General features: G+C 50.8%; 1 protein-coding gene across 3 annotated transcripts in view; it reads right to left on the reverse strand.

Moving 5' to 3' along the window:
* ncoa1 (nuclear receptor coactivator 1) overlaps positions 1 to 20,018 on the reverse strand; it is a 146,951-nt gene extending 126,933 nt beyond the window's left edge. For 2 of the 3 annotated variants that reach the window (XM_068028429.1, XM_068028426.1), the window contains exon 1: positions 19,921 to 20,018. In XM_068028429.1, the coding sequence (XP_067884530.1) occupies positions 19,921 to 20,008 (88 nt within the window). In that variant the 5' untranslated portion in view covers positions 20,009 to 20,018. Of the gene's footprint in view, positions 1 to 19,820 lie in introns of all 3 variants that reach the window. The other variant, XM_068028427.1, reaches the window with a different exon arrangement.
* Positions 20,019 to 21,632: the final 1,614 nt, after the last annotated feature.

Genomic DNA, 21,632 nt, shown 5'->3' on the forward strand with positions numbered 1-21,632 from the left:
ACACCAGCTACTGCAGTATTACGGCACAGACACACCGGTCACTGCAGTGTCACAGCACAGAGACACCGGCTACAGCAGTATCACAGCATAGAGACATGGTAATTGCAATATTACAGCACACAGACATGGTCACTGCAGTATTACAGCACAGAAACATGGTCACTGCAGTATTACAGCACAGAAACATGGTCACTGCAGTATTACAGCACAGAGACATGGTCACTGCAGTATTACAGCACAGAGACATGGTCACTGCAGTATAACAGCACAGACACAGCAACCACTGCAGTATTACGGCACAGAGACACCGGTGAGTGCAGTATTACGGCACAGACACCAGTGAGTGCAGTATTACAGCACAGAGACACCGGTCAGTGCAGTATTACGGCACAGAGACACCGGTCAGTGCAGTATTACGGCACAGAGACACCGGTCAGTGCAGTATTACGGCACAGAGACGCCGGTCATGGCAGTATTACGGCACAGAGACACCGGTCAGTGCAGTATTACGGCACAGAGACACCGGTCAGTGCAGTATTACGGCAGAGACACCGGTCAGTGCAGTATTACGGCACAGAGACACCGGTCAGTGCAGTATTACAGCACAGAGACACCGGTCAGTGCAGTATTACGGCACAGATTCACCGGTCAGTGCAGTATTACGGCACAGATTCACCGGTCAGTGCAGTATTACTGCACGGAGACATGGTAACTGCAGTATTACAGCACAGAGACACCGGTCAGCACAGTATTACAGCACGGAGACATGGTCAGTGCAGTATTACAGCACAGACACACTGGCTACTGCAGCACCACAGTACAGAGACTTGATAACTGCAGTATTACAGCACAGACACACCAGCTACTGCAGTATTAGGGCACAGATACACCGGTCACTGCAGTGTCACAGCACAGAGACACCGGCTACAGCAGTATCACAGCAGAGAGACATGGTCAGTGCAGTATTACGGCACAGAGACATGGTCAGTGCAGTATTACAGCACAGACACACTGGCTAGTGCAGTACCACAGCACAGAGACTTGGTAACTGCAGTATTACAGCACAAACACAGCGCCCACTGCAGTATTACAGCACTGTGACACCGGTCAGTGCAGTATTACGGCACAGAGACATGGTCACTGCACTATCACGTCACAGAGACATGGTCACTGCACTATCACGGCACAGAGACATGGTCACTGCAGTATCACGGCACAGAGACATGGTCACTGCAGTATCACGGCACAGAGACATGGTCACTGCAGTATCACGGCACACAGACGTGGTCACTGCAGTATTACAGCACAGAAACACCGGCTACTGCAGAATTACAGCACAGGCACACCGGCTACTGCAGTATTACAGCACAGGCACACCGGCTACTGCAGTATTACAGCACAGGCACACCGGCTACTGCAGTATTATGGCACAGAGACATGGTCACCGCAGTATTAGAGCACAGAGACACGGGTCACCACAGTATAAGAGCACAGAGACATGGTCACTGCAGTATTACAGCACAGAGACATGGTCACTGCAGTATAACAGCACAGACACAGCAACCACTGCAGTATTACGGCACAGAGACACCGGTCAGTGCAGGATTACGGCACAGAGACACCGGTCAGTGCAGGATTACGGCACAGAGACACCGGTCAGTGCAGTATTACGGCACAGAGACACCGGTCAGTGCAGTATTACGGCACAGAGACACCGGTCAGTGCAGTATTACGGCACAGAGACACCGGTCAGTGCAGTATTACGGCACAGAGACACCGGTCAGTGCAGTATTACGGCACAGAGACACCGGTCAGTGCAGTATTACGGCACAGAGACACCGGTCAGTGCAGTATTACGGCACAGAGACACCGGTCAGTGCAGTATTACGGCACAGAGACACCGGTCAGTGCAGTATTACGGCACAGAGACACCGGTCAGTGCAGTATTACGGCACAGAGACACCGGTCAGTGCAGTATTACGGCACAGAGACACCGGTCAGTGCAGTATTACGGCACAGAGACACCGGTCAGTGCAGTATTACGGCACAGAGACACCGGTGAGTGCAGTATTACGGCACAGAGACACCGGTGAGTGCAGTATTACGGCACAGAGACACCGGTCAGTGCAGTATTACGGCACAGATTCACCGGTCAGTGCAGTATTACGGCACAGAGACACCGGTAACTGCAGTATTACAGCACAGAGACACCGGACAGTGCAGTATTACAGCACAGAGACATGGGCACCGCAGTATTTCAGCACATAGACATGGTCACTGTGGTATTACTGCACAGAGACATGGTCACTGTGGTATTACTGCACAGAGACATGGTCACTGCACTATCACGGCACAGAGACATGGTCACTGCAGTATCACGGCACAGAGACATGGTCACTGCAGTATCACGGCACAGAGACATGGTCACTGCAGTATCACGGCACACAGACATGGTCACTGCAGTATCACGGCACACAGACATGGTCACTGCAGTATCACGGCACACAGACATGGTCACTGCAGTATCACGGCACACAGACATGGTCACTGCAGTATTACAGCACAGACACACTGGCTACTGCAGTACCACAGTACAGAGACTTGGTAACTGCAGTATTACAGCACAAACACAGCGGCCACTGCAGTATTACAGCACTGTGACACCAGTCACTGCAGCATTACGGCACAGAGACATGGTCACTGCACTATCACGGCACAGAGACATGGTCACTGCAGTATCACGGCACAGAGACATGGTCACTGCACTATCACGGCACAGAGACATGGTCACTGCAGTATCACGGCACAGAGACATGGTCACTGCAGTATCACGGCACAGAGACATGGTCACTGCAGTATCACGGCACACAGACGTGGTCACTGCAGTATTACAGCACAGAAACACCGGCTACTGCAGAATTACAGCACAGGCACACCGGCTACTGCAGTATTACAGCACAGGCACACCGGCTACTGCAGTATTACAGCACAGGCACACCGGCTACTGCAGTATTATGGCACAGAGACATGGTCACCGCAGTATTAGAGCACAGAGACACGGGTCACCACAGTATAAGAGCACAGAGACATGGTCACTGCAGTATTACAGCACAGAGACATGGTCACTGCAGTATAACAGCACAGACACAGCAACCACTGCAGTATTACGGCACAGAGACACCGGTCAGTGCAGGATTACGGCACAGAGACACCGGTCAGTGCAGGATTACGGCACAGAGACACCGGTCAGTGCAGTATTACGGCACAGAGACACCGGTCAGTGCAGTATTACGGCACAGAGACACCGGTCAGTGCAGTATTACGGCACAGAGACACCGGTCAGTGCAGTATTACGGCACAGAGACACCGGTCAGTGCAGTATTACGGCACAGAGACACCGGTCAGTGCAGTATTACGGCACAGAGACACCGGTCAGTGCAGTATTACGGCACAGAGACACCGGTCAGTGCAGTATTACGGCACAGAGACACCGGTCAGTGCAGTATTACGGCACAGAGACACCGGTCAGTGCAGTATTACGGCACAGAGACACCGGTCAGTGCAGTATTACGGCACAGAGACACCGGTCAGTGCAGTATTACGGCACAGAGACACCGGTCAGTGCAGTATTACGGCACAGAGACACCGGTCAGTGCAGTATTACGGCACAGAGACACCGGTGAGTGCAGTATTACGGCACAGAGACACCGGTGAGTGCAGTATTACGGCACAGAGACACCGGTCAGTGCAGTATTACGGCACAGATTCACCGGTCAGTGCAGTATTACGGCACAGAGACACCGGTAACTGCAGTATTACAGCACAGAGACACCGGACAGTGCAGTATTACAGCACAGAGACATGGGCACCGCAGTATTTCAGCACATAGACATGGTCACTGTGGTATTACTGCACAGAGACATGGTCACTGTGGTATTACTGCACAGAGACATGGTCACTGCACTATCACGGCACAGAGACATGGTCACTGCAGTATCACGGCACAGAGACATGGTCACTGCAGTATCACGGCACAGAGACATGGTCACTGCAGTATCACGGCACAGAGACATGGTCACTGCAGTATCACGGCACACAGACATGGTCACTGCAGTATCACGGCACACAGACATGGTCACTGCAGTATCACGGCACACAGACATGGTCACTGCAGTATCACGGCACACAGACATGGTCACTGCAGTATTACAGCACAGACACACTGGCTACTGCAGTACCACAGTACAGAGACTTGGTAACTGCAGTATTACAGCACAAACACAGCGGCCACTGCAGTATTACAGCACTGTGACACCAGTCACTGCAGCATTACGGCACAGAGACATGGTCACTGCAGTATTACAGCACAGACACAGCAACCACTGCAGTATTACGGCACAGAGACACCGGTGAGTGCAGTATTACGGCACAGAGACACCGGTCAGTGCAGTATTGCAGCACAGAGACACCGGCCACTGCAGTATTACAGCACAGACACACCAGCTACTGCAGTATTACGGCACAGACACACCGGTCACTGCAGTGTCACAGCACAGAGACACCGGCTACAGCAGTATCACAGCATAGAGACATGGTAATTGCAATATTACAGCACACAGACATGGTCACTGCAGTATTACAGCACAGAAACATGGTCACTGCAGTATTACAGCACAGAAACATGGTCACTGCAGTATTACAGCACAGAGACATGGTCACTGCAGTATTACAGCACAGAGACATGGTCACTGCAGTATAACAGCACAGACACAGCAACCACTGCAGTATTACGGCACAGAGACACCGGTGAGTGCAGTATTACGGCACAGACACCAGTGAGTGCAGTATTACAGCACAGAGACACCGGTCAGTGCAGTATTACGGCACAGAGACACCGGTCAGTGCAGTATTACGGCACAGAGACACCGGTCAGTGCAGTATTACGGCACAGAGACACCGGTCAGTGCAGTATTACGGCACAGAGACACCGGTCAGTGCAGTATTACGGCACAGAGACGCCGGTCATGGCAGTATTACGGCACAGAGACACCGGTCAGTGCAGTATTACGGCACAGAGACTCCGGTCAGTGCAGTATTACGGCAGAGACACCGGTCAGTGCAGTATTACGGCACAGAGACACCGGTCAGTGCAGTATTACAGCACAGAGACACCGGTCAGTGCAGTATTACGGCACAGATTCACCGGTCAGTGCAGTATTACGGCACAGATTCACCGGTCAGTGCAGTATTACTGCACGGAGACATGGTAACTGCAGTATTACAGCACAGAGACACCGGTCAGCACAGTATTACAGCACGGAGACATGGTCAGTGCAGTATTACAGCACAGAGACACCGGCTACAGCAGTATCACAGCAGAGAGACATGGTAATTGCAGTATTACAGCACACAAACATGGTCACTGCAGTATGACAGCACAGAAACATGGTCACTGCAGTATTACAGCACAGAGACATGGTCACTGCAGTATTACAGCATAGACACACTGGCTACTGCAGTACCACAGCACAGAGACTTGGTAACTGCAGTATTACAGCACAAACACAGCGCCCACTGCAGTATTACAGCACTGTGACACCAGTCAGTGCACTATCACGGCACAGAGACATGATCACTGCAGTATCACGGCACAGAGACATGGTCACTGCTGTATCACGGCACACAGACATGGTCACTGCAGTATTACAGCACAGACACACCGGCTACTGCAGTATTACAGCACAGGCACACCAGCTACTGCAGTGTCACAGCATTGAGACATGGTAACTGCAGTATTACAGCACAGAGACACGGGTCACCACAGTATAAGAGCACAGAGACATGGTCACTGCAGTATTACAGCACAGAGACACGGGTCACCACAGTATAAGAGCACAGAGACATGGTCACTGCAGTATTACAGCACAGAGACACGGGTCACCACAGTATAAGAGCACAGAGACATGGTCACTGCAGTATCACCGCACAGAGACACCAGCTACTGCAGTATCACCGCACAGAGACACCAGCTACTGCAGTGTCACAGCACAGAGACATGGTAATTGCAGTATTAAAGCACAGAGACATGGTCAGTGAAGTATTACAGCACAGAAATATGGTCACTGCAGTATTACAGCACAGAAACATGGTCACTGCAGTATTACAGCACAGAGACATGGTCACTGCAGTATTACAGCACAGACACAGCAACCACTGCAGTATTACGGCACAGAGACACCGGTGAGTGCAGTATTACGGCACAGAGACACCGGTCAGTGCAGTATTGCAGCACAGAGACACCGGCCACTGCAGTATTACAGCACAGACACACCAGCTACTGCAGTATTACGGCACAGACACACCGGTCACTGCAGTGTCACAGCACAGAGACACCGGCTACAGCAGTATCACAGCATAGAGACATGGTAATTGCAATATTACAGCACACAGACATGGTCACTGCAGTATTACAGCACAGAAACATTGTCACTGCAGTATTACAGCACAGAAACATGGTCACTGCAGTATTACAGCACAGAGACATGGTCACTGCAGTATTACAGCACAGAGACATGGTCACTGCAGTATAACAGCACAGACACAGCAACCACTGCAGTATTACGGCACAGAGACACCGGTGAGTGCAGTATTACGGCACAGACACCAGTGAGTGCAGTATTACAGCACAGAGACACCGGTCAGTGCAGTATTACGGCACAGAGACACCGGTCAGTGCAGTATTACGGCACAGAGACACCGGTCAGTGCAGTATTACGGCACAGAGACACCGGTCAGTGCAGTATTACGGCACAGAGACACCGGTCATGGCAGTATTACGGCACAGAGACACCGGTCAGTGCAGTATTACGGCACAGAGACACCGGTCAGTGCAGTATTACGGCACAGAGACACCGGTCAGTGCAGTATTACAGCACAGAGACACCGGTCAGTGCAGTATTACGGCACAGAGACACCGGTCAGTGCAGTATTACGGCACAGATTCACCGGTCAGTGCAGTATTACGGCACAGATTCACCGGTCAGTGCAGTATTACTGCACGGAGACATGGTAACTGCAGTATTACAGCACAGAGACACCGGTCAGCACAGTATTACAGCACGGAGACATGGTCAGTGCAGTATTACAGCACAGACACACTGGCTACTGCAGCACCACAGTACAGAGACTTGATAACTGCAGTATTACAGCACAGAGACACCGGCTACAGCAGTATCACAGCAGAGAGACATGGTAATTGCAGTATTACAGCACACAAACATGGTCACTGCAGTATGACAGCACAGAAACATGGTCACTGCAGTATTACAGCACAGAGACATGGTCACTGCAGTATTACAGCATAGACACACTGGCTACTGCAGTACCACAGCACAGAGACTTGGTAACTGCAGTATTACAGCACAAACACAGCGCCCACTGCAGTATTACAGCACTGTGACACCAGTCAGTGCACTATCACGGCACAGAGACATGATCACTGCAGTATCACGGCACAGAGACATGGTCACTGCAGTATCACGGCACACAGACATGGTCACTGCAGTATTACAGCACAGACACACCGGCTACTGCAGTATTACAGCACAGGCACACCAGCTACTGCAGTGTCACAGCATTGAGACATGGTAACTGCAGTATTACAGCACAGAGACACCGGTCAGTGCAGTATTATGGCACAGAGACATGGTCACCGCAGTATTACAGCACAGAGACACGGGTCACCACAGTATAAGAGCACAGAGACATGGTCACTGCAGTATTACAGCACAGAGACACGGGTCACCACAGTATAAGAGCACAGACACATGGTCACTGCAGTATCACCGCACAGAGACACCAGCTACTGCAGTATCACCCCACAGAGACACCAGCTACTGCAGTGTCACAGCACAGAGACATGGTAATTGCAGTATTAAAGCACAGAGACATGGTCAGTGAAGTATTACAGCACAGAAATATGGTCACTGCAGTATTACAGCACAGAAACATGGTCACTGCAGTATTACAGCACAGAGACATGGTCACTGCAGTATTACAGCACAGACACAGCAACCACTGCAGTATTACGGCACAGAGACACCGGTGAGTGCAGTATTACGGCACAGAGACACCGGTCAGTGCAGTATTGCAGCACAGAGACACCGGCCACTGCAGTATTACAGCACAGACACACCAGCTACTGCAGTATTACGGCACAGACACACCGGTCACTGCAGTGTCACAGCACAGAGACACCGGCTACAGCAGTATCACAGCATAGAGACATGGTAATTGCAATATTACAGCACACAGACATGGTCACTGCAGTATTACAGCACAGAAACATTGTCACTGCAGTATTACAGCACAGAAACATGGTCACTGCAGTATTACAGCACAGAGACATGGTCACTGCAGTATTACAGCACAGAGACATGGTCACTGCAGTATTACAGCACAGAGACATGGTCACTGCAGTATAACAGCACAGACACAGCAACCACTGCAGTATTACGGCACAGAGACACCGGTGAGTGCAGTATTACGGCACAGACACCAGTGAGTGCAGTATTACAGCACAGAGACACCGGTCAGTGCAGTATTACGGCACAGAGACACCGGTCAGTGCAGTATTACGGCACAGAGACACCGGTCAGTGCAGTATTACGGCACAGAGACACCGGTCAGTGCAGTATTACGGCACAGAGACACCGGTCAGTGCAGTATTACGGCACAGAGACACCGGTCAGTGCAGTATTACGGCACAGAGACACCGGTCAGTGCAGTATTACGGCACAGAGACACCGGTCAGTGCAGTATTACGGCACAGAGACACCGGTCAGTGCAGTATTACGGCACAGAGACACCGGTCAGTGCAGTATTACGGCACAGATTCACCGGTCAGTGCAGTATTACGGCACAGAGACACCGGTCAGTGCAGTATTACGGCACAGAGACACCGGTCAGTGCAGTATTACGGCACAGAGACACCGGTCAGTGCAGTATTACGGCACAGAGACACCGGTCAGTGCAGTATTACGGCACAGAGACACCGGTCAGTGCAGTATTACGGCACAGAGACACCGGTCAGTGCAGTATTACGGCACAGAGACACCGGTCAGTGCAGTATTACGGCACAGAGACACCGGTCAGTGCAGTATTACGGCACAGAGACACCGGTCAGTGCAGTATTACGGCACAGAGACACCGGTCAGTGCAGTATTACGGCACAGAGACACCGGTCAGTGCAGTATTACGGCACAGAGACACCGGTCAGTGCAGTATTACGGCACAGAGACACCGGTCAGTGCAGTATTACGGCACAGAGACACCGGTCAGTGCAGTATTACGGCACAGAGACACCGGTCAGTGCAGTATTACGGCACAGAGACACCGGTCAGTGCAGTATTACGGCACAGAGACACCGGTCAGTGCAGTATTACGGCACAGAGACACCGGTCAGTGCAGTATTACGGCACAGAGACACCGGTCAGTGCAGTATTACGGCACAGAGACACCGGTCAGTGCAGTATTACGGCACAGAGACACCGGTCAGTGCAGTATTACGGCACAGAGACACCGGTCAGTGCAGTATTACGGCACAGAGACACCGGTCAGTGCAGTATTACGGCACAGAGACACCGGTCAGTGCAGTATTACGGCACAGAGACACCGGTCAGTGCAGTATTACGGCACAGAGACACCGGTCAGTGCAGTATTACGGCACAGAGACACCGGTCAGTGCAGTATTACGGCACAGAGACACCGGTCAGTGCAGTATTACGGCACAGAGACACCAGTCACTGCAGTATTACGGCACAGAGACACCGGTCAGTGCAGTATTACGGCACAGAGACACCGGTCACTGCAGTATTACGGCACAGAGACACCGGTCAGCACAGTATTACAGCACAGAGACATGGGCACTGCAGTATTACAGCACATAGACATGGTCACTGCAGTATTACTGCACAGAGACATGGTCACTGCAGTATTACAGCACAGAGACATGGCCACCGCAGTATTACAGCACAGACACACTGGCTACTGCAGTACCACAGCACAGAGACTTGGTTGCAGTATTACAGCACAAACACAGCGGCCACTGCAGTATTACAGCACTGTGACACCGGTCAGTGAAGTATTACGGCACAGAGACATGGTCACTGCAGTATTACTGCACAGAGACATGATCATTGCACTATCACGGCACAGAGACATGGTCACTGCAGTATTACAAAACAGACACACTGGTCACTGCAGTATAACAGCACAGACACAGCAACCACTGCAGTATTACGGCACAGAGACACCGGTGAGTGCAGTATTACGGCACAGAGACACCAGTGAGTGCAGTATTACAGCACAGAGACACCGGTCAGTGCAGTATTACGGCACAGAGACACCGGTCAGTGCAGTATTACGGCACAGAGACACCGGTCAGTGCAGTATTACGGCACAGAGACACCGGTCAGTGCAGTATTACGGCACAGAGACACCGGTCAGTGCAGTATTACGGCACAGAGACACCGGTCAGTGCAGTATTACGGCACTGAGACACCGCTCATGGCAGTATTACGGCACAGAGACACCGGTCAGTGCAGTATTACGGCACAGAGACACCGGTCAGTGCAGTATTACGGCACAGAGACACCGGTCAGTGCAGTATTACGGCACAGAGACACCGGTCAGTGCAGTATTACGGCACAGAGACACCGGTCAGTGCAGTATTACGGCACAGAGACACCGGTCAGTGCAGTATTACGGCACAGAGACACCGGTCAGTGCAGTATTACGGCACAGAGACACCGGTCAGTGCAGTATTACAGCACAGAGACACCGGTCAGTGCAGTATTACGGCACAGATTCACCGGTCAGTGCAGTATTACGGCACGGAGACATGGTAACTGCAGTATTACAGCACAGAGACACCGGTCAGCACAGTATTACAGCACGGAGACATGGGCACCGCAGTATTTCAGCACATAGACATGGTCACTGCAGTATTACTGCACAGAGACATGGTCACTGCAGTATTACAGCACAGAGACACCGGTCAGTGCAGTATTACGGCACAGATTCACCGGTCAGTGCAGTATTACTGCACGGAGACATGGTAACTGCAGTATTACAGCACAGAGACACCGGTCAGCACAGTATTACAGCACGGAGACATGGGCACCGCAGTATTTCAGCACATAGACATGGTCACTGCAGTATTACTGCACAGAGACATGGTCACTGCAGTATTACAGCACAGAGACATGGTCACTGCAGTATTACAGCACAGAGACATGGTCACTGCAGTATTACAGCACAGAGACATGGTCAGTGCAGTATTACAGCACATAGACATGGTCAGTGCAGTATTACAGCACATAGACATGGTCACTGCAGTATCACGGCACAGAGATATGGTCACTGCAATTTTATAGCACAAAGACATGGTCACTGCAGTATTACGGCACAGAGACATGGTCAGTGCAGTATTACAGCACAGAGACATGGTCAGGGCAGTATTACAGCACAGACACACTGGCTACTGCAGCACCACAGTACAGAGACTTGGTAACTGCAGTATTACAGCACAAACACAGCGGCCACTGCAGTATTACTGCACAGAGACACCGGTCACTGCAGTATTACTGCACGGAGACATGGTAACTGCAGTATTACGGCACAGAGACACCGGTCACTGCAGTATTACTGCACAGAGACACCGGTCACTGCAGTATTACTGCACGGAGACATGGTAACTGCAGTATTACGGCACAGAGACACCGGTCACTGCAGTAGTACGGCACAGAGACACCGGTCACTGCAGTAGTACGGCACAGAGACACCGGTCACTGCAGTAGTACGGCACAGAGACACCGGTCACTGCAGTAGTACGGCACAGAGACACCGGTCACTGCAGTAGTACGGCACAGAGACACCGGTCACTGCAGTAGTACGGCACAGAGACACCGGTCACTGCAGTAGTACGGCACAGAGACACCGGTCAGTGCAGTATTACGGCACAGAGACACCGGTCACTGCAGTATTACTGCACGGAGACATGGTAACTGCAGTATTACAGCACAGAGACACCGGTCAGCACAGTATTACAGCACAGAGACATGGGCACTGCAGTATTACAGCACAGAGACACCGGTCAGCACAGTATTACAGCACAGAGACACCGGTCACTGCAGTATTACGGCACAGAGACACCGGTCAGCACAGTATTACAGCACAGAGACATGGGCACTGCAGTATTACAGCACATAGACATGGTCACTGCAGTATTACTGCACAGAGACATGGTCACTGCAGTATTACTGCACAGAGACATGGTCACTGCAGTATTACAGCACAGAGACATGGCCACCGCAGTATTACAGCACAGACACACTGGCTACTGCAGTACCACAGCACAGAGACTTGGTTGCAGTATTACAGCACAAACACAGCGGCCACTGCAGTATTACAGCACTGTGACACCGGTCAGTGAAGTATTACGGCACAGAGACATGGTCACTGCAGTATTACTGCACAGAGACATGATCATTGCACTATCACGGCACAGAGACATGGTCACTGCAGTATTACAAAACAGACACACTGGTCACTGCAGTATAACAGCACAGACACAGCAACCACTGCAGTATTACGGCACAGAGACACCGGTGAGTGCAGTATTACGGCACAGAGACACCAGTGAGTGCAGTATTACAGCACAGAGACACCGGTCAGTGCAGTATTATGGCACAGAGACACCGGTCAGTGCAGTATTACGGCACAGAGACACCGGTCAGTGCAGTATTACGGCACAGAGACACCGGTCAGTGCAGTATTACGGCACAGAGACACCGGTCAGTGCAGTATTACGGCACAGAGACACCGGTCAGTGCAGTATTACGGCACAGAGACACCGCTCATGGCAGTATTACGGCACAGAGACACCGGTCAGTGCAGTATTACGGCACAGAGACACCGGTCAGTGCAGTATTACGGCACAGAGACACCGGTCAGTGCAGTATTACGGCACAGAGACACCGGTCAGTGCAGTATTACGGCACAGAGACACCGGTCAGTGCAGTATTACGGCACAGAGACACCGGTCAGTGCAGTATTACGGCACAGAGACACCGGTCAGTGCAGTATTACGGCACAGAGACACCGGTCAGTGCAGTATTACGGCACAGAGACACCGGTCAGTGCAGTATTACAGCACAGAGACACCGGTCAGTGCAGTATTACGGCACGGAGACATGGTAACTGCAGTATTACAGCACAGAGACACCGGTCAGCACAGTATTACAGCACGGAGACATGGGCACCGCAGTATTTCAGCACATAGACATGGTCACTGCAGTATTACTGCACAGAGACATGGTCACTGCAGTATTACAGCACAGAGACACCGGTCAGTGCAGTATTACGGCACAGATTCACCGGTCAGTGCAGTATTACTGCACGGAGACATGGTAACTGCAGTATTACAGCACAGAGACACCGGTCAGCACAGTATTACAGCACGGAGACATGGGCACCGCAGTATTTCAGCACATAGACATGGTCACTGCAGTATTACTGCACAGAGACATGGTCACTGCAGTATTACAGCACAGAGACATGGTCACTGCAGTATTACAGCACAGAGACATGGTCACTGCAGTATTACAGCACAGAGACATGGTCAGTGCAGTATTACAGCACATAGACATGGTCAGTGCAGTATTACAGCACATAGACATGGTCACTGCAGTATCACGGCACAGAGATATGGTCACTGCAATATTATAGCACAAAGACATGGTCACTGCAGTATTACGGCACAGAGACATGGTCAGTGCAGTATTACAGCACAGAGACATGGTCAGGGCAGTATTACAGCACAGACACACTGGCTACTGCAGCACCACAGTACAGAGACTTGGTAACTGCAGTATTACAGCACAAACACAGCGGCCACTGCAGTATTACTGCACAGAGACACCGGTCACTGCAGTATTACTGCACGGAGACATGGTAACTGCAGTATTACGGCACAGAGACACCGGTCACTGCAGTATTACTGCACAGAGACACCGGTCACTGCAGTATTACTGCACGGAGACATGGTAACTGCAGTATTACGGCACAGAGACACCGGTCACTGCAGTAGTACGGCACAGAGACACCGGTCACTGCAGTAGTACGGCACAGAGACACCGGTCACTGCAGTAGTACGGCACAGAGACACCGGTCACTGCAGTAGTACGGCACAGAGACACCGGTCACTGCAGTAGTACGGCACAGAGACACCGGTCACTGCAGTAGTACGGCACAGAGACACCGGTCACTGCAGTAGTACGGCACAGAGACACCGGTCAGTGCAGTATTACGGCACAGAGACACCGGTCACTGCAGTATTACTGCACGGAGACATGGTAACTGCAGTATTACAGCACAGAGACACCGGTCAGCACAGTATTACAGCACAGAGACATGGGCACTGCAGTATTACAGCACAGAGACACCGGTCAGCACAGTATTACAGCACAGAGACACCGGTCACTGCAGTATTACGGCACAGAGACACCGGTCAGCACAGTATTACAGCACAGAGACATGGGCACTGCAGTATTACAGCACATAGACATGGTCACTGCAGTATTACTGCACAGAGACATGGTCACTGCAGTATTACTGCACAGAGACATGGTCACTGCAGTATTACAGCACAGAGACATGGCCACCGCAGTATTACAGCACAGACACACTGGCTACTGCAGTACCACAGCACAGAGACTTGGTTGCAGTATTACAGCACAAACACAGCGGCCACTGCAGTATTACAGCACTGTGACACCGGTCAGTGAAGTATTACGGCACAGAGACATGGTCACTGCAGTATTACTGCACAGAGACATGATCATTGCACTATCACGGCACAGAGACATGATCACTGGAGTATAACAGCACAGAGACATGGTCACTGCAGTATCACGGCACAGAGACATGGTCACTGCAGTATTACAAAACAGACACACTGGTCACCGCAGTATTACAGCACAGAGACACGGGTCACCACAGTATTACAGCACAGAGACCTGGGCACTCCCATATTACAGCATGGAGACACCGGTCACTGCAGTATTACAGCACAGAGACACGGGTCACCACAGTATTACAGCACAGAGACCTGGTCACCGCAGTATCACGGCACAGACACACCGGTCACTGCAGTGTCACAGCACCGAGACACCAGCTACAGCATAGAGACATGGTAATTGCAGTATTACAGCACACAGACATGGTAATTGCAGTATTACAGCACACAGACATGGTAATTGCAGTATTACAGCACACAGACGTGGTCACTGCAGTATTACAGCACAGAGACGTGGTCACTGCAGTATTACAGCACAGAGACGTGGTCACTGCAGTATTACAGCACAGAGACGTGGTCACTGCAGTATTACAGCACAGAGACGTGGTCACTGCAGTATTACAGCACAGAGATGTGGTCACTGCAGTATTACAGCACAGACACACCAGCTACTGCAGTATTACAGCTCTGACACACCAGCTACTGCTGTATTACAGCACAGAGACATGGTCCCTGCAGTATTAGAGTTAGAACATTACAGCGCAGTACAGGCCCTTCGGCCCTCGATGTTGCGCCGAGCTGTGAAACCATCTGACCTACACTATTCCATTTTCATCCATATGTCTATCCAATGACCACTTAAATGCCCTTAAAGTTGGCGAGTCTACTACTGTTGCAGGCAGGGCGTTCCACGCCCCTACTACTCTCTGAGTAAAGAAACTACCTCTAACATCTGTCCTAAATCTTTCACCCCTCAACTTAAAGCTATGTCCCCTTGTGTTTGCCATCACCATCCGAGGAAAAAGACTCTCACTATCCACCCTATCTAACCCTCTGATTATCTTATATGTCTCTATTAAGTCACCTCTCCTCCTCCTTCTCTCCAACGAAAACAACCTCAAGTCCCTCAGCCTTTCCTCGTAAGACCTTCCCTCCATACCAGGCAACATCCTAGTAAATCTCCTCTGCACCCTTTCCAAAGCTTCCACATCCTTCCTATAATGCGGTGAAAAGAACTGCACGCAATACTCCAGGTGCGGCCTCACCAGAGTTTTGTACAGCTGCAGCATGGCCTCGTGGCTCCGAAACTCGATCCCCCTACTAATAAAAGCTAACACACCATATGCCTTCTTAACAGCCCTATTAACCTGGGTAGCAACTTTCAGGGATTTATGCACCTGGACACCAAGATCTCTGTTCATCTACACTACCAAGAATCTTCCCATTAGCCCAGTACTCTGCATTCCTGTTACTCCCTCCAAAGTGAATCACCTCACACTTTTCCGCATTAAACTCCATTTGCCATCTCTCAGCCCAGCTTTGCAGCCTATCTATGTCCCTCTGTACCCTACAACATCCTTCGGCACTATCCACAACTCCACCGACCTTCGTGTCATCCGCAAATTTACTAACCCACCCTTCTACACCCTCTTCCAGGTCATTTTTAAAAATGACAAACAGCAGTGGCCCCAAAACAGATCCTTGCGGTACACCACTAGTAACTAAACTCCAGGATGAACATTTGCCATCAACCACCACCCTCTGTCTTCTTTCAGCTAGCCAATTTCTGATCCAAAGCTCTAAATCACCTTCAACCCCATACTTCCGTATTTTCTGCAATAGCCTACCGTGGGGAACCTTATCAAACGCCTTACTGAAATCCAAATACACCACATCCACTGCTTTACCCTCATCCACCTGTTTGGTCACCTTCTCGAAAAACTCAATAAGGCTTGTGAGGCACGACCTACCCTTCACAAAACCGTGCTGACTATCGCTAATGAACTTATTCTTTTCAAGATAATTATAAATCCTGTCTCTTATAACCTTTTCCAACATTTTACCCACAACCGAAGTAAGGCTCACAGGTCTATAATTACCAGGGCTGTCTCTACTCCCCTTCTTGAACAAGGGGACAACATTTGCTATCCTCCAGTCTTCCGGCACTATTCCTGTCGACAATGACGACATAAAGATCAAGGACAAAGGCTCTGCAATCTCCTCCCTGGCTTCCCAGAGAATCCTAGGATAAATCCCATCTGGCCCAGGGGACTTATCTATTTTCACACTTTCCAAAATTGCGAACACCTCCTCCTTGTGAACCTCAATCCCATCTAGCCTAGTAGTCTGAATCTCAGTATTCTCCTCGACAACATTACAGCACAGAGACACCGGCCACTGCAGTATTCCAGCACGGAGACACTGGCCACTCCCATCTTACAGCACGGAGACACTGGCCACTCCCACATTACAGCACAGAGACACCAGTTACTGCAGTATTACAGCACAGGGACACCAGTCACTGCAGTATTACAGCACAGGGACACCAGTCACTGCAGTATTACAACACGGAGACACCGGCCACTGCAGTATTACAGAACGGAGACACCAGCCACTGCAGTATTACAGTATGTTTAACCAATTTATTGGAGTCCTTTAAAGAAGTAACATGTGCTGTGGATAAAGGGGAACAGGTGGATGTGCTGTACTTAGATATCCAGAAGGCATTTGATAAGGTGCCACATCAAAGGTTATTGCAGAAAATAAAAGCTCATGGTGTTTTGGGTAACATATTGGCATGGATAGATGATTGGCTAGCTAACAGGAAATGGGTCATTTTCTGGGTGGCAAGATATAACGGGTGGTGTGCCACAGGGATCAGTGCTGGGGCCTCAACTTTTTATGATTTATATAAATGACTTGGATGAAGGGACCAAAGATATGGTTACTATATTTGCTGATGACACAAAGATAGGTAAGGAAATAAGTTATTAAGAAGATATAAGGAGGCTACAAAGGGAGATAGATAGGTTAAATGAGTGGGCAAAGATCTGGCAAATGGAATATAATGTGGGAAAATGTGAAATTGTCCATCTTGGTAAGAAGAATAAAAAAAGCATATTATCTAAATGGTGAGAGATTGCAAAGCTCTGAGATGCAGAGTGATCTGTGTGTCCTAGTGCATGAATCGCAAAAGGTTAGTGTGCAGGTTCAGCATGTAATTAGGAAAGCTAATAGAATATTATCGTTTATTGCGAGGGAAATTGAATACAAAAGTAAGGAGGTTATGCTTCAGATATACAGGGCATTGTTGAGACCACATCTAGAGTATTGGTCTCCTTATTTAAGGAAGGATGTAAATGCGTTGGAAGCAGTTCAGAGAAGGTTTACTAGACTAATACCTGGAATGTGCGGGTTGTCTTATGAGGAAAGTTGGACAGGCTAGGCTTGTATCCGCTGGAATTTAGAAGAGTAAGAGGCGACTTGTTTAAAACATATAAGATCCTGAGGGGTTTTGACAGGGTGGATGTGGAAAGGATATTTCCTCTTGTGGAAAAATCTAGAACCAGGGGTCACTCTTTAACAATGGGTCGCCCATTTAAGACAGGGATGAGGAGAATTTTTTTCTCTCAGACGGTCGTGAGTTTTTGGACCTTTCTTCCTCAAAGGGTAGTGGAAGCAGAGTCTTCATTTTTAAGGCAGAGGTAGACAGTTCCTTGATAAGCAAGGGGGTGAAAGGTTACTGGGAGTAGGCAAGAATGTGGAGTCGAGGTTACAATCAGACCAGCCATCTTGTTGAATGGCAGAGCATGCTCAAGATGCTGAATGGCCTACTCCTGCTCCTAATTCATATGTTCGTATTACAGCAGAGACACTGGCCACTGCAGTATTACAGCACAAAGGGACTGACTGGATTGCTCGACAGACAGCTGACAGAGACTCGATGGGCCAAATGGCCTCCTTCTGTGCCATAAAGTCGTACGAGTCAGGCGAGGTTACAAAGGTGGAAATAGGCAGTCTTGGTGATGTATTCAGCACTCTTGCCGCTGAGTCACAAGATTGTGGGTTCAAGTCTTACTCCAGGACTTTGAGCACAAAAATCAAGGTTGATACTACAGGGCAGTATTGAGGGAGTGGTTAAACCCTTCGGGTGAACGTAAAAAGATTGCATGCATTATATTGATAAAGAGCAGGGGAGTTCTCCCTGGTGTCCTTGCCAATATTTATCCATTGATCAACATCACAAAAACAGATTATCTGGTCATTATAATACTTCTATTTGTCGGAGGTTGCTGTGCATAAATTGGCTGCCACATTTCCTACATTACAACATTAACTACAATTCAAAAGCATCACATAAGCATTTTGAGACATCTGGCAGTTGTGAAAGACAATAGATAAATGCGAGTCTTGCTTTTTTTATATAGCACAGAGATGTGGTCAGCAGCTCACCTCACCTCAGGATCAAACACAATACCAAAACTGCGAAGTCAGGCTCAGGGAACGGAGTCTGTTTTCCCAATGTTTAGGTGGAGGAAATTTCTGCTTATCCATTATTGGATGTTCGACAGTTTGACAATTTATTAACAGTGGAGGCGTTGAGAGAGGTGGCGGAAAGGCAGAGCTGAGTGTCATCGATGTACATGGTCAGCAAGTGATTGTCTGGTTACAACTGGATAGATAATAATGGAACTAGGCTAGGGCAGTCCCACCCAACCGGATGATGGAGAGACTTTGGAGGAAGATGGTGTGATTAACCGTGTCAAAGGCTGGAGACAGGTCGAGAGGAGAACCGCAGTCACATAGAATGTCATTTGTGCCTTTGATGAGGACCTTTTTGGTCCTGTGGCAGGGGCAGAAACCTGATTGGAGAGATTTAAACCTAAGAGAGACTGTCCATTATAATATTACAGCTGAGAGAGAGCGCGGGTTTCTGAGACCCTATCCGAGGCCCGTCACTCACCGAGTCGGGTGGGGGAGATGTTCAAGCCAGCTGTTTCAGTCCAGACTCAGACCCCGGCGCCAACACCGAGGTCACTCCGCCGCCATTTCAGCTTGTTTACCTGCCGCGATCCCGGCGTCCACCGGGCTGCCGACGGTCCTCCCACCGAGAGAGGGTGGTCCTCCCAGAGGCTCAAGCCGTCCTTGCATCGATAGAGAGCACTGCCGCCTGTCCTTCGAGGCGCTGCAGTCGGTCCTCCCACCGCTAGACGGTGCTGTAGATGGTCCTCCCACCGCTAGAAGGTGCTGCAGTCGGTCCTCCCACCGCTAGAAGGTGCTGCAGTCGTTCCTCCCACCGCTAGAAGGTGCTGCATCGGTCCTCCCACCGCTAGAAGGTGCTGCAGTCGGTCCTCCCACCGCTAGAAGGTGCTGCAGTCGGTCCTCCCACCGCTAGAAGGTGCTGCAGTCGGTCCTCCCACCGCTAGAAGGTGCTGCAGTCCTTCCTCCCACCACTAGAAGGTGCTGCAGTCGGTCCTCCCACCGCTAGACGGTGCTGTAGATGGTCCTCCCACCGCTAGAAGGTGCTGCAGTCGGTCCTCCCACCGCTAGAAGGTGCTGCAGTCGTTCCTCCCACCGCTAGAAGGTGCTGCATCGGTCCTCCCACCGCTAGAAGGTGCTGCAGTCGGTCCTCCCACCGCTAGAAGGTGCTGCAGTCGGTCCTCCCACCGCTAGAAGGTGCTGCAGTCGGTCCTCCCACCGCTAGAAGGTGCTGCAGTCCTTCCTCCCACCGCTAGAAGGTGCTGCAGTCGGTCCTCCCACCGCTAGAAGGTGCTGCAGTCCTTCCTCCCACCGCTAGAAGGTGCTGCATCGGTCCTCCCACCGCTAGAAGGTGCTGCAGTCGGTCCTCCCACCGCTAGAAGGTGCTGCAGTCGGTCCTCCCACCGCTAGAAGGTGCTGCAGTCGGTCCTCCCACCGCTAGAAGGTGCTGCAGTCCTTCCTCCCACCGCTAGAAGGTGCTGCAGTCGTTCCTCCCACCGCGAGAAGGTGCTGCAGTCGGTCCTCCCACCGCTAGAAGGTGCTGCAGTCGGTCCTCCCACCGCTAGAAGGTGCTGCAGTCGTTCCTCCCACCGCTAGAAGGTGCTGCAGTCGTTCCTCCCACCGCTAGAAGGTGCTGCAGTCGGTCCTCCCACCGCTAGAAGGTGCTGCAGTCGTTCCTCCCACCGCTAGTAGGTGCTGCAGTTGTTCCTCCCACCGCTAGAAGGTGCTGCATCGGTCCTCCCACCGCTGGAAGGTGCTGCAGTCGTTCCTCCCACCGCTGGAAGGTGCTGCAGTCGGTCCTCCCACCGCTAGAAGGTGCTGCAGTCGTTCCACCGCTAGAAGGTGCTGCAGTCGGTCCTCCCACCGCTAGAAGGTGCTGCAGTCGGTCCTCCCACCGCTAGAAGGTGCTGCAGTCGGTCCTCCCATTGCCATTTGCGTTATTTAAATATCAAAGTGATTGATGACAACGCTACGTCATCAGGATGCGCCGTGGCGCGCACATGCGCACACGGTCGCAGGCCCTTTGCGCATGCGCTGCGGTCCGGCTGGCCAGGTCCCGTTTCCGCATGCGCAGATGACGTCATCGCGTAACGACATCTTCCTCGGGGAACACGCCAGGTTGGCCTCTGCGCATGCCTACCGATTGCGTTGTCAACAATTGCGGCTTTAAATATTGGGAGGAGCGGGAATCGGCCATTCAGCCCCTCAAACCTGTTCTGCCATTGAATGAGATTATGGCTGATCTGTAACCCAACTGCATTGGCTTCCTGTAGGAAAAATCTAAAATTATCAAAAA

This window comes from Heterodontus francisci, unplaced genomic scaffold (genome assembly GCF_036365525.1).
Source record: "Heterodontus francisci isolate sHetFra1 unplaced genomic scaffold, sHetFra1.hap1 HAP1_SCAFFOLD_705, whole genome shotgun sequence".
In the NCBI taxonomy this organism is placed as follows: Eukaryota; Metazoa; Chordata; class Chondrichthyes; order Heterodontiformes; family Heterodontidae; genus Heterodontus; species Heterodontus francisci.